General features: G+C 40.7%; 1 protein-coding gene across 3 annotated transcripts in view; it reads left to right on the forward strand.

The window, feature by feature from the left end:
* Positions 1-14,971, forward strand: part of KCNMA1 (potassium calcium-activated channel subfamily M alpha 1) — a 763,502-nt gene that overhangs the window by 552,348 nt on the left and 196,183 nt on the right. For all 3 annotated transcript variants that reach the window (XM_052640358.1, XM_052640359.1, XM_052640360.1), the window contains exon 14: positions 966-1,121. In XM_052640358.1, the coding sequence (XP_052496318.1) occupies positions 966-1,121 (156 nt within the window). The remainder of the gene's footprint in view (positions 1-965; positions 1,122-14,971) is intronic.

Raw genomic sequence — 14,971 nt, forward strand, 5'->3', positions numbered from 1 at the left:
CAGATTGGCCTCTTTTGGAGATTTTTAGTTTACCCAAACACTTTTTTTTTTCCTGTCCCCTCATATCTGTTGCCAAATAAGGGCTTCTCATTTTGGATTTATATAATTGATTTTTTTAAACCTAAGTGCTGTACTTGGCATTAAGGCCTTTTGAATCTTTTCTGGTTGTTTCTTTGGCCCATTTTCCAACTCTGGAGAACTTTTGAGCCTTAATTCTTTCATCTAGCGTATTATCTCTGGCTCTCTGCTTCATGCCACTTAAAAATAATTGGATGATTATGCCGCTGGGTCCTCGTTTCAGGGTCTGACCTCACTGGTGAATAGGATCAGTCCATCTGCAAGAGATTGTAACATGTCTCCACTGTGACATGCCTGATAATTTAGGGCAGCGCTTCTCAAAAAATGGTTCCTAGCTCAGCATTACCTCGAACCTGTGAGAAATGAAAATTATCCAACCTTACCCCACCCCCAAAGAGTCAGAACCTGTGGGGGCAAGGGTGGCAGTTTGTAAATCCTTCAGTTGATTTGGATGCCCACTCAAGCTCAGGAGCCATAGCACGAGAAATCTGGGAAGGCAGATAAAACAGAAATCTAAAATATACAAGCGTCTGACAGTCTTAAGGTTTTTCGGAGAACCAATTTAGAACAACCTAGCCAGACATTCTAGTAGCACAGGTTGACGTGTCTGTCACAAGAGGAAATTCTCTCTGGACTCTGTTTGGCTCAGTGACAAACCCAAGGGGAAGACTTGTACTTGGTAGGTGCAAAAGCAGAGTTGCAGGGAGACTGAGATCTAATGCACAGAAGAGCTGAATAAACCAGGAAACGCCAGACCCAGGCAAGGGAAAGGAAGGCGGAGTCTGGATGACCCTGAGCAGTTGGGAAATGCTGCATTTCCCGGAGGAGACTTTAAACAATTGAACATTTAACAAAGTGAGGTCTCATACCTGTTTTTGTTTCCACAGGCCCATCTGCTAAACATCCCGAGCTGGAATTGGAAAGAGGGGGATGATGCAATCTGCCTCGCAGAACTGAAGCTGGGGTTCATCGCCCAGAGCTGCCTGGCTCAAGGGCTCTCCACCATGCTCGCCAACCTCTTCTCCATGAGGTCATTCATAAAGGTAACGTCTCGTCCGATTAGAGTGCATTAGCCCCGGATTCAATTTGTCGTGGGGTTGAGTAGAGAGCACAACTTAAACTCAAAACAGATCGACGGGCTTTAACCACTCTGGTTAAGGAGAAATTCCTTGTTACAGATTTGGGCACAAGGCCAGCTTCTTTCAAAATTATGTTTTTATTTTTATTTGGCACATCCATGGCCATTAAATGATTGTTCAAAGCACGATCCTCTCTCTTTTTTTAGATAAACCACATGTTTATCTATCAACAAAGCCTCCGCTGTTAAAACAAAAATATGATTTATATACATTCCATATGGCACCAGAGCGCCTAAAGAAAAGAATTATCATTTTGCTCTTTTACGTCAAGTGGCTGCTGGACCTCTCACTGTGCGGATAAATGCAGACCATGTGTTTGTGCTGAAGCCCAAACCCCAACAACATAATTCATTTATTTATTTCTGCACAATCAAGGAGGCCAGCCGGGCCGACATGCCATGGTTGTTTGAATGAAGAGTCAAGGGAGGAACTGAGTTCTGGGCCACAGGGCCCTTTACACCATGAGATGGGCGGTCTGGATATACTCATCGGGCGGTCAGCAATTCACCCCCTAGGATGACTGGGCAGCCTCTCCAAAGTCCCCAGGGTGGCCCCTGACCACTGGACTAATTCAGACAAAGGAAGACCCAACTCTGTCCTCACAGGCCAGGCAAGGAGTGTTTCTAGGACATTGGGTTGAGGACCCAGGACTCTGCTAAGTGGGCTTTGAGAGCTCTTGGTGATCCTTATCCTTGGATTGCTTAGCCTAGACAGACAAGGTAGCAAACCAGCACAGTAAATCCTGTCTAGACTGGGCCTCCTTGATTTGGCATTGGTGGTCATTAGCTCAAGATCTAGCCTTATATTCCCCACCCCACCCCCTTATTCATTTATTTACATTCCGCTTCCTGAATTGCTAATGGTTGAGGTAGGAAATGAGTCAGTCACTAGCAGATCCTGCAAAAGGGCCAGAAACTCTGAAATCGAAGGTGTGAACTCTCTAGCCTTTTGCTGCCATTGTTGCTGCCTCCACCACCAGCAGTTGGTGGTGACCCTGGATGCGGAGACAGGGGTGGATAGGGAGGATGGGGATGCAGGTGATGAACTAACTCCCTGTCAGGGCTCACCCTCAGCATCCATAAGTTGTGTGACTTAGAATAGGATTTTCATCTCAGACTTCACCCTCTCTGCCCAACTCATTTACATTATTTAGCCAATTTATAGTTAATGTTACAGAAAAGAACAAATCATCCTGGAGTCTTTTCAATCACTTTAGTGACAGATGCCTTGATGAAAATATCCTTTACTTCACTATGTGCCCAGAGACCTCAACTCTGCAGAATCCTGGCTCAGACCCAGCTCACAAATAAGGACATTGCTTTTCTTTAAATGGCTCCTTTAATCCAGCCTGCCAGTCCCCGCCTGGATACAACTGAATGCAGGCAAATAGAGGCAGCAGGGAGGTCTTTGTGGCTGGACTCAGAGACAAGCCCCAAAGCCAGATGTAGCCTGGCGTCTCCCAGGGCCCTTGCACTCAACACAAGGAGCCCAGACCAGGATAAAGGACTGTCACCAAGCGAGCTCCTCTGGCTTGTCCAAAGCTCTGGTGGTTTCTTCCAGCAGGGAATTACCCACAGGACCAGCACACATGGTCTGGGGACTTGTGCTCTGCTTCCTGGTGTTGATGGAACACGGCCTTGGCAGGGCCCCACCCCACATGGGGCACTTGACATGCGTATGTTTTGATTTTGTGGTGCCTGCGTGGAAACTAGATCTGCCTGTCAAGAAAATTAATAAAATGGATGTGACACTGATCCTTCAGTGTGATTACCAGCAGGGAGAAAGAACTTCTGTCCAAATTTCCTCAAGACCCTAAAGGGCCTCACCTCTGTAGCCAAGGATGTCCCCTCCAGCCCTCGCTAATCCCACTGCCAAAGCTCCTATTTAGGAAGAGCCTGCGGGAGAGGCCTCGTCGGGCCCTGCTATAACTCAGAACACATTTCCCTCCCAGGGTCATGTTATCACGTTATTTGTGTCCAGGGCCAACCCCTCCATGTTCGGAGGCAGCTCTTTGAATATGACCTTCACCTTCTGACATTCAGGTGATCTTTGTGATGGAATTTGCCAAGACACATGACCTGTATATAACAAGTGTATATAACAAACGATATGTTTTTTTTTTTCTTTTGAAATAAGGACAATCTGAAGCACATGCTCCCAATTCTGCAGTGTTGTCTCCGTGCTCTTATCTCTTATCCTCCACATTCCAGATCCTTGTTTCTTTTAGGTCATAATAAACACCATAATGATGCTCTCTTTGGCATCTTTTATATATTGTCTCACATTCCAGGGGTCACAAAGCCTTATTTGGGGTGTTGGATGGAAAAGAGAATCTATACCTGGATTACTGTTTGCAGAAATGGCTTCCTTCTGCAGTGTTCCCTGGGTCCTGTGGTAGAGAGTTTATGTTCTATGGGGAGAGGCAGACCTGTAGGGATGGAGGGAGATGGGATGAGGCTTCGGCAGGACCTGATCCCTTGAGAAAGCTTAGCATGTCTGGAAGCCGAAGGTGGAGTGTGAGCTCACCCTCTTCCTGGCCCTGGGCAGATATGACGTCTGTTCCTTCCTCCTGTGGAATCCGTTGTAGCCTGACCCTGCTGAAGGAAGACAGGACAAGACTGGAACAGGAATGATGCGTCACAGTGCCTGTCCCCCAGGCCTTTGGAAGGCGTGAGGCCAAAAAGCCAAGCCTGACAGTGAAGGTGATAAAATGGAAGATACCAAAGAGACCCACCCCTGGGGTACCAAAAAATACAGGGGAGCACCTCTTTACCCCTTCAGCAAGGGCACTTTCAACGACCTTTTGTCCTAGGGTACCAAGTCATTGCCCCTGAAAGCCTTCCTCTGAATTGATCTAAACTTTTGGGGAATCTGTTTATAGTTTTAGCTTATATCTTTGTTGTGGCTGCTGCTAAGTCGCTTCAGTCGTGTCTGACTCTGTGCGACCCCATAGATGGCAGCCCACCAGGCTCCCCCGTCCCTGGGATTCTCCAGGCAAGAGCGCTGGAGTGGGCTGCCATTGCCTTCTCCAAGCTTATATCTTTGGGGTTAATGAATTCCTTAAGTTTCCGTGTGTGTGTGTGTGTGTGTGTGTGTGTGCGCTAAATCGCTTCAGTCATGTCTGACTCTTTGACACCTATGGACTGTAGCCCACCAGACTCCTCTGTCCATGGGATTCTCCAGGCAAGAATACTGGAGTGGGTTGCCATGCCCTCCTCCAGGGGATCTTTCTGACCCAGGGATCAAGCCTGTGACTCCTGCATTGCAGACAGATTCTTTACCTCTGAGCCGCTGGGGAAGCCCTTAAGTTCCCTTAAGAATTCCTAACTGCTGTTAAAGACTTATTTCTGACTATTTGTCCTTAATTTGCTCCACTTAACCTTCAAGACATGGCCTGTGTAGTTTCTCGTGTGCTGGGATTTGTTGAACAAATCCACCCTAACTTTATAAGTCGGTACCTTTTATGAAAGCAGCTCAGACTGGTCACTCAGGGGTCTTGTGGCCCAGCAGCTTGTTGCTTACGATGCAGGTGAAGCGTTTTGTCTACCAGGACCCAGTTCTCACCCTTGAATGCCTTGAAGGAGTGCAGGCAAGTACCCTGATTCCTGTGACTTGTCAATATCTACATTATCAATCGGGCTCAGAACATCCTGTTCATTGACTGCTATCTGATCTCCTACCACCTGCCTGTCAGGTTCAAATGAGTATCTTCCTAACATCTTCTGGACCGACCAAGACAAATGAACTACTTAGCTTATCTGCCGTTGCCTCATCCATGAATAAGTGGCCATGTGTATCCTCTGCTTGGCATCCTCACTTGGATGTAATTAAGATCCATTGATTTAGAAAAAAAAATTTTTTTTAGACTTTTGCCATGTAATATTAAACTTTGTCTTCAAAATATCTGGTTTCAAGCTGAGGCTTGACCTGCTGTCTTTGTGAATTGTGCTATTATTTTTACTAGGACTAGCTGTCCTTGGACATGCTGAATTGTGTGTGTGGGGGTTGTATTTTAGAGAGTGATTAACTCTTGATATTTCTTTTCAATCCATGCTGCCTTCGAATTTAGCACATTTAATTTGTTCTCAGGATCACTGATGATTTTAGCTCTGCTAATCTACTGTTTTACACACACACACAGCCTAAAACTTGGTATGTATTCCATAACATTTTCTTATTTGAATAAATCGATTATGAAATTGGAGGAACACATGATGCACTTCTTTTGTTTTTCCCTGTTTTACAAGATTTGGAATTTATGGGTGAAATTTACTGAAGATTGATTACATAACAGTCTCTTCTATCACATTGTCTGTTTCTGAATAAGGAAGCACTAGGGAAACCAGGCCCGTGTTATTCGGGTTGTATCTTTTTAAAAAATATATATTTATTTATTTGACTTCGCCAGGACTTAGTTGTAGCATGTGGGATCTTTAGCTGTGGCGTGTGGGATCTAGTTCCCTGCTTTGAGGGTGTGGAGTCTTTTAGCTGCTGGACTGCCAGGGAAGTCCCTCAGACTGTATCTTGGCCGAGGTGGACTCTGCCGTATGTAGAAACCATTTGTTCAGTATTGCCATTGTCATACTGAGATAAACTGTCCACAGTGCAGAGTCCAAGTACTAATTGTAGCCAAGGGAATTGTTTTCAGTACCTTTATTTTGGGTTATATTTATGTATATATGTGTGTTTGTATGTATGCATATATAAAAACATGTTGGTTTAGGAGATGGAAATAGAAATCAAGACTCTTTAGTAATAGCTAGACTATTTTGGGTTCTAACTATGTGCCAAGCCTTATGCTAAATGCAGTATGGGCTTTGTCTCATTTAATTTTCACAAACCACCCAAACTTGGCATTATTTTCATTACCTCTGTACAGGGACAGGTTCTGTGGGTTAAGGAAAGTTTAGCACCTTGTGTGAGAAAGTAAAGCTCGGAATTGGCAAACTCACATGTCAAACCAGGAATGCTGGTTCCAAGTCCATCCTTGAGTATTTCTAGAAGAAATAAGATAAACAATAAGAGGGAACATTAGCTTTCTGTAGTTTATATTATGGGAACTCTTGATTCAATAGAGATTCCCCAGGCACCTACCATATTCCAAGCAGTGTGGTAATAACCCTGTTATCCTTATGGCTAAGAGGTACTCATAAGCTTCAAGAAGCTTCTGTTCTGACTGGGATGTCTGGGCACATGTTTGCACAGTTCTATCCTGTGGCTTTTGTTGGCTTTTCTCTTTGGTCAGCTCTATAGGGGCAGAAGTCATGGCATTAAAACAGGTGAGGGGTTAACTTAGGCTTGGATGAGTCAAGGTGGGAAAATGAACAGGCTCTCAAGAAGGAAATGACATTACACATGGCCTATTCAGGAGGTGAAGCTGATTGACCTAAGTAGATGCTTCTGGGAGATAGCCAGCAATTCTTATTGGCTGATGGGTGTGTAAGCTCTGGAAACCAGAAGTATTCATCTAGGTGAGGGAGGCATGTGAGAAGCAGGGCTCAACCCTGTGTGGATTGGGAGAGAGGTGGGTGACAGGGTCTCTGAAATGGGGCCAAGACTCCAACTGATAAGGTTGGGATCCAAGCAGCTTTCTGTTCCAGGAGGAAATCCTAATGGTGCCAGAGAAGAGGGTTCACTTGGCAAAGTAAACCTACTTGGGGTGTTGATAGTGAGATGCAACCTGTTGCTTATTCCATACCCAAGAGCGACGCCTCCCTGATCACAAGTGGTATAACAGTGGACTTCTACAGACATCCGTCACCAGTGGAGAGCTGCTCCTAATACACGTATATTCACTTTCTCAGTAATCTCATTTATTCTCATAAATCCTATAGATGACTCCCAGATTTATATCTCCATCCAGAACCCGACCCCAGTGTTTGTTTAATTGCTGCTTAACATCTTTATTTGAACGTTTCATCTCCTCTGAGACCTAACTTATCCGGAGCTGAATTCCTGTTCTTTTTCTGTAAACCTGATCTTCTCCCATTGCACTGTTGGCAAGATTATCCTTCCCATTGCTCATGCTAAAGTCCTGGGATTCCCCCTTAGCTCCTTTCTTCCTCTCATGCACCATATTCAATTCAGCAAAGAATCCACTTGGTTAAACTTTCAAAATAAGCCCAGAATCTGTGCACTTCTCATTACCTCCACTTTATTATCATATCTAAACCACCATCATCTATCTCCTAAAGTATAGGTTAGCATCCTAACTGACCTCCCTGCCTTGCCTTATCCCTCTCCTATTCTGGTCTATTCTCATACAGCATCTTTAAGCATGTGTCAGATCCTGTCACCCCTCTGCATAAATCTCTCCATGGTGTCCCATCTCATCAGAATAAAGTTATTACAAATGTCTATAGGTCCCATGAAATCAGGTTCCTGTGGCCTCACAGACCTTGTCTCCTAAGTCTTCTGCTCCTTAACATCATCCACACTCCATTTAGCTAATCTAGGAGTTTTGCAATGGCACCCCACTCCAGTACTCTTGCCTGGAGAATCCCAGGGATGGCAGAGCCTGGTGGGCTGCAGTCCATGGGGTCGCTAAGAGTCGGACACGACTGAGCGACTTCACTTTCCCTTTTCACTTTCATGCATTGGAGAAGGCAATGGCAACCCACTCCAGTGTTCTTGCCTGGAGAATCCCAGGGATGGGGGAGCCTGGTGGGCTGCCGTCTATGGGGTCGCACAGAGTCGGCCACGACTGAAGCGACTTAGCAGCAGCAGCAGCAGCAGGAGTTTTGCACTGGCTGCTTCCTCTGACGGGAATGTTCTTCCCCTAGATAGCTTCTGATTTCCCTCTATCACATCCTTCATGTCCTTGTTTAGTGTTAATTTCTCAGGGAGACCTTTTTCTAGAACATTAAAATCACATTTTAAAAAAGGGATTAAAAACAAACTTTTAGTTAAAGTATAATATGCAAACCAGAGTGTGCATCTGATAAATGGACAACTTGTTAAATAGTCACAAACTTGCACTTCTGTGTTACCAGGGCCTAGATTAAGAAACAGGACATTATTAGTACTCCTAGGAACCACTGTTTTTAAGCCAGATGACAGTGTATGTGAGGGTCTGTTTTGGCGATTTTTTAGGGGGAGCATTGACATCTCTACAATGTTGAGTTCTCCTGTCTATGAAGATGGTATACATAGGGATATATATACATAAAGGGATGCTTTACATAATAAAGGGATGCTTTATGAATTGGCAGTTTCCCTGGAAAATGTAGGAAAAACAGGAAGAAAGTGACCAAGTTTCACAAATTTTTGTGGAGCTTCTGAGGGTCCCTACAAGGAGTAGGTGTCCTACTTTACCACATTCTCTAGGAAGGATCTATATGCTCTCTTAGACTTCATGGGGAGAATAAAGTTTCCATGTGCGAAAAACATCCGAATTGCATTTTCAAAATGCGCATCCCCCTTCCGTCCACACCCCATATATCCACATCCTTGTTGACTGTCTTGGCTTTGTTTTTCTCCATGGTGTTTATTGTGTATTGCCTCTGTTCCCAGAAACAGTGTAAGCATTCTGAAGCCTAGAGCTGCTTGCTTCTCCCCAGTGCCTAGAACAGCATCTGATTCACAGTAGGTTCTCAATATATGCGTTTTGAATGAATGAATGGTCTGATCCTTGTCTTCCCAGCATTTATTACAGATAGCTGGGTGGGGGCAAGGACCAGCAGAGACTTAAAATTTGAGGTGATTATGGTGCTGAAAGCGTTTTCCTCTGCCACTATATGTGGTTCCTTTGCCAAATTAAAGAGCTTTGACTCCGTATATAAACTAGAAATTCAAAGCTTTATCATGCTTAGTGAGGATGCATGGAGTCTGGTTAGATTTGGTTATAAACCATTTTGACTGCCAGAAAATCCAGTCAGTGTGTTGTTTAAATTCACAAATCAAAATACATGCCCATGAATTGAAATGAATTTGCTGAACTTCAGTATCTCATTTGGGTCAACATCACTGTGTACCCTCTTTCCATTCCTACTTTAATCTCATTAGATGAGGGGCTCTACCTGCCTCCCCCACTGCTATTGACTCTGCCCAAGATGACTAACACCCACCTGAACGCAGAACAACTTCCCTGGAAACGATTTCAAATGAAAAGAAAATTAATCTATGAACTATTAACAGGGATTCTGTTCCCCTCTGGCCCTGGTAATTTCTAGAACATTGAATTAAAGAGTTCTCAGACCTTTACAAATTCTCAAGGCAAACATTATTAGCAAAGAGAAGCCCATACAGCGTGTTAGAAGATTGCCAGAAAATGTCAATGGAATTTCTGAATAAAATTAAAAAGGTTGAAACGCCCTTTCCCCATCTTCTCCCCTTCTCCCTCTTTTCTTCCCCCTAACATGATTAGAAAGTCATTTCATGTGTCTTATATGTTTGGTCAATCAAAGGCAAACGTACATGATTGATGGTGACAGGGAACACATTTAATTCATTATTCTTTACTTTGCAGCAAAATGATTTGTGTAAACTGTCTGCCTAGCATTAAAGGTAAAACAAACTTAGAAACCCCAACATGTTATATTTTTGTCTAATATTTTCCTTTTGGTTTTATAGCTGTAATCACATATGGATTCTTTTATTTGGCTCTTGGCAAGGGCTGAGCAAAGGGGAAGTAACATAGAGAGATTACATAATATGCAAAGCCCTGTGCCTGTTGAGGATGGAGCCCCAGAAACTGCAGTGGCCAGGACTCAGTGTGAAACCCAGGAGAAGCTGCCATTCCTCCTGGCCCTTATCAGCTGGTAGGATATTGTCACTAACATGAAGGAAGGCCCTCTTGACCAAGCCTCTGGTACAACATCAAAACAAGCTGTTTCAGAGATTATTGGCTTTTAATTAATTGAGTGCATTTCTGAGTACACTTGGACATCTTCCTCATCTTCCCCCCACCCACTACAATTTCTAACTTTTAGGTTTTATGGGTGCTAACCACCATCACTGACTTTTCAAGCAAAAATCTCAAAATGCTGTTAAACTATTAGGAATAAAATCTCAGATTCCCTTACTAAAGCTTTTGGTCATCCCTGCCATAAAGTGGTATCAAATATAAATCTATGCCCAGAGTAATGATGAGGGACCTGGACCTCTGAGATGACCATTCTACATATCTAGGGGTGTGAAGCAAGAAACCACCACTGATTTGATAAGGGAGCTGTTTTGCCAAGATCTTTAAAGTTACCATAGCATCCTAAATGTGCATAGTACTTAAGAATTTAGAAGATATGCATTTCAGTTAAAATACTTTCATTTAATCTGTAGGATAGGAAGAAATAGGAGAAGGGAAAATAGAAGATGGCCAATGGGAATGATAGTTCAAAGACCAGATCGCTGCTGAATCTTTATGTTCTTCATTCAGTACTTTCCTGACAATTACACTTTGCTTTAAACGTAAACACTGCTTGGTTTTGTATTCAAATTAATGGCTTCTAAGAGCAGAAATCACTTTGCAGTTATTTGCAAAAGTAGTATCCCAGGTTTCTCCAAGCATGCCTAAATACATGATATGAAAAATAAGATATTTTTCAAAGGTGGGAAATTCATGTATCTCCCTTCATTCCCTCCATGGCACCTTAGTATGGAAAAGACCCAGGCAAGACTGATAAGACCATAATGCCTTGTCATTTGGGAGAATTTGTTGCTCAAGTCAAGTGATGCATTGGATCCAGGGAGGGAGATGATGACCAGTTTGCTGGACGGGGATGTAAAAAAGCTAAAAACCATAGTTCCAGCCCTCTAAAGGAGGGAATCAGTGGGTCAGAATGAAGATGCTGGATTTCCAACATGGAGATCATATCAATAAAAGGACATGAGCTCCAGAAGAGCTAAACGGTGCTGAGAAGAAGAAAGGAAATTTTCTTACACTGTCTTTCCCAGGTAAAGTTTTTAATTTTGAAAGTTCGGAGGTTTTGTCCAAATGTTAGAGAGTTTCCATATGATCCAGCCGTTCTACTGTTAAGTATCTACCCAAGAGAAATGAAACCGCATGTATTAATTTCCTCTGGCTGCTATAATAAATTACCACGAAGGTAGTTACTTACAACAGATTTTTTTTCTCTTCCTTTTCTGGAGGCCAGAAGTCTGAATTCAGTTTCTCTGGGCTAAAATTGAAGTGTTTTCAGGGCATCTATGCATCTTTAAAATTAGGAGACAGGTATTCTGCTTCCAAAATATAATAGCAGGACAGCCATAACAGTTATAGGCATTCCCATTCCAAATGAAAAAAAATGGGCGGAAGAAAGGAGTTACTGGCCCCAAGTACCTTCAAAATCCAACCAAACAAATTCCATTGGGTTTTTAGATCTGGGAATAATCCTCTGTGGCTTAAAATTTGCCATCAGTAATGTGATTTCTCCAAATGTGTTCTTCTTCAAAATTGCTCTGGTTATTCTAGTGTTTTTGGCTTTTCATATATATTTTAGGATCAGCTTTTCTATATCTATTAAAAAAAAAACAACAACCTACTAATTTTGATTGGAATTGTGTTAATCCTATAGATAAAGTTTGGGGGAACATTAGCATTCATGAACTTCTGTTCCAATCCTTGAACATGGTGTCTCCATTTACTTAGATAATCTTTTAACTTCTTTTATCATTGTTTTGTGGTTTTCAGCAAATAGATTCTCTATATTTTTGTTAGGTTTATATGTAAATATTACATTTGGGGGGAGATATTTTAAGTGGTGTTTTAAAAACATTCAGGTTCTAGTTGTTCATTGGTGGTAAGTAGAAGTAAACATTATTTTTCTATGTTGACATTGACTCCTTCACTATATTCTACCAGTGGGCACTTCTTGCAGGATGTTGAATAGGCGGAGTGAGAGTGGACATCTTTGATTTATTCCTGCTCTTAGGGGGAGAATATTCATTGTTTTACCATTAAGTATAATATTAGTTGTAAGTGTTTTGTAGATATTCTCCTAAGGTTGAGGAAGTTCTTTTCTATTGATAATATAATGAGAGGTTTTCTTGTTTTATTTATTTTTTTTGTAGATGGATTTTAAATGTTGCCAAAGGCTTTTCCTGTATCAATTGATAAATCATGTTGCTTTTCTTCTTTACACTGTTAATACTGTGGATTACATTGTCTGATTTGAGAATTTTGAACCAGACCCTGTACATTCCAAGACAGAACCCACCTGCTCATAGTGTGATTTATTTATGTCTGTTATCTATTTCTATAGCTATATATCTACAGGTAGATATATAGATTTGATTTCCTAATATATTTATGAGCATTTTTTTATGTCTGTGTTTGTGAGTAGATATTTTTCTATAGATTTTTTATATGATCTTTGTCTGTCTTTAGTATCAGGGTAAAGTTGACTTCATAAAATAAGTTTAGAAATCTTTCCCTTCTATTTTCTATTTTCTATGTAGAAATGGTGGTTTGTTTTCTTTATTTCTATTTTTCTATATTTCTATTTCTATATTTCTATTTTCTATGTAGAAATGGTGGTTTGTTTTTTTTTCCTTTAAATGTATAGTAGAATTCATTAGATTTATTTTACCAAAAAATTTTAAAGACTAATGTAATTAGTTAAAAATCTCTTTAGATTATTTAATCTTGGGTGAGTTGTTGCAGTTTGAACTTCCTAAAAAATAGAAATTAGTTGAACTTATCTGAGTTGTTCAATTTATGTATATAAGTTCGTAGTTTTCTGTTGTCCATCTAACGTCTTCAGGTCATTATAATAAGGTCTATAACGATGACGTCTGCTCATTCTTGATTTTTAGATTTGTCTTGTTCTTTCCTTCATTCCTCCCTTCCTTTCTTTTTTGGCACATAAATTTTGCTGATCTTTTCAAAGTTTTTGCTTGTATTATTTTCTTTATTTTTCTGTTTTCTTTCTGCTTGCTTTAGGTTTATTTTACTCTTCTAACTTTTAAAGATGAAGTGTAGTTATTGATTTGAGACTTTTCTTTCTTAGTGTAAGCATTTAATGCCATCTGTTTCAGTCTAAGAACTGCTTTAGGTACATTCCACAATTTTTGAAATGGTGTATTTTCATATAGTTAAAATATTTTATAATTTCATTTGAGGCTTCTTCTTTGACCCATGGGTTATTTAAATGTTTGTTGCTTAATCACCAAGTATTTGGAGCTATTCCTCTTATATTTCTATTGTTATTTATGGTCTGATTCCATTATGGTAAGGGAACCTACTTGTATGATTTTGATTCTTTTTAATTTATTAAAGTGTATTTTATATGATCTATCTTGGTGAATGCAAGCTTAAAAAGAATGAATATTCTGCTATTGTTGGGTACAATGTTCTATTAATGTTCATTTGGGCCAGTTGGCTGAAGGTGTTCAGTTCTATACCCTTGCTGATTTTATGTCTACTGAGTCTACCTATTACAATGAGATGAATGCTGAAGTCTCCAATTATAATTTTGGATTTGTTTGTTCTGTCAAATTCTGCTTTGTGAATTTTGAAACTCTACTAAGTATATATATATTTGGATTGTTGCATTTTCTTGATGAATTGAACTTTTTGTTATTATATTTTATCTCTATATCCTTGGCAGTTTTCTTTGTTCTAAAGTCCAGTAGATTTCAGATCTGATTTAATAGACCCATCCAAGATTTCTTTTTGATTAATGTTTTGATGAAGAAATATATAGGTTCTCATGATTTTTTTTGAAACAAACTACCTCTTTAAATTTTAAGTGATTTTCCTATAGCCAACTTATACTTGGATCATTTAAACAATTACTCTGTGAATCTCTAGACCATTTATATCTGACATAGTTATAGATAGGTTTGGATTATATCTAATATTCTGTTATTTGTTTTCTGTGAATTTCCTGTTTTAGTTCTCCTCTTTCCTCTTTATTTTCTTCTTATAAACAGTTTAGATTTCAATTTATTTGTAGTATTTTTTATTATATAACTTTATATAGTATTTAACTGATTACCCTTGGGATAATGTGCATACTTAACTTTCCAGATCTTCTGAGATTCAGTGGTATACCAACCTATGGATCTCTTTACCCTCCCCATTTTTGTTGTAGTTGTGTTGTTGAAAACTCCATCAGACAGTGCTATAATATTTCCCATTTCAGTTGTTCTGTCTTCATTCCTGATGTTCCAACTTCCCCCTTGGAATCATTTCCATTCTGTCTTCCCTATAAATGATTTTTCTTCATCTGAGAATGTCTTTATTTCATCTTCATTCCTGAAGGATATTTTTGGTGGACACAGAATTCTGGGTTGACTAATCTTCTCTTTCAGTTCATTTCAGTTCAATTCAGTCACTCATTCATGTCTGAGTCTTTGTGACCCATGGACTGCAGCATGTCAGGCTTCCCTGTCAATCACCAACTCCTGGAGCTTGCTCAAACTCATGTTCATTGAGTCAGTGATGCCATCCAACTATCTCATCCTCTGTTGTCCCCTTCTCTGCCTGCCTTCAATCTTTCCCAGCATCAGAGTCTTTCCAATGAGTCATTTCTTTGCATCAGATGGCCAAAGTATTGGAGTTTCAGCTTCAGCATCAATCCTTCCAATGACTATTCAGAACTGATTTCCTTTAGGATGGACTGGTTTGATCTCCTTGCAGTCCAAGAGACTCTCAAGAGTCTTCTCCAACACCACAGTTCAAAAGCATCAATTAAGTGCTCAGCTTTCTTTATAGTCTAACTCTCACATCCGTACATGGCTACTGGAAAAACCATAGCTTTGACTAAATGGACCTTTGTTGGCAAAGTAATGTCTCTGCTTTTCAGTGCGCTGTT

The sequence above is a fragment of the Budorcas taxicolor genome, chromosome 5, assembly GCF_023091745.1.
Source record: "Budorcas taxicolor isolate Tak-1 chromosome 5, Takin1.1, whole genome shotgun sequence".
NCBI classification, from domain to species: domain Eukaryota; kingdom Metazoa; phylum Chordata; class Mammalia; order Artiodactyla; family Bovidae; genus Budorcas; species Budorcas taxicolor.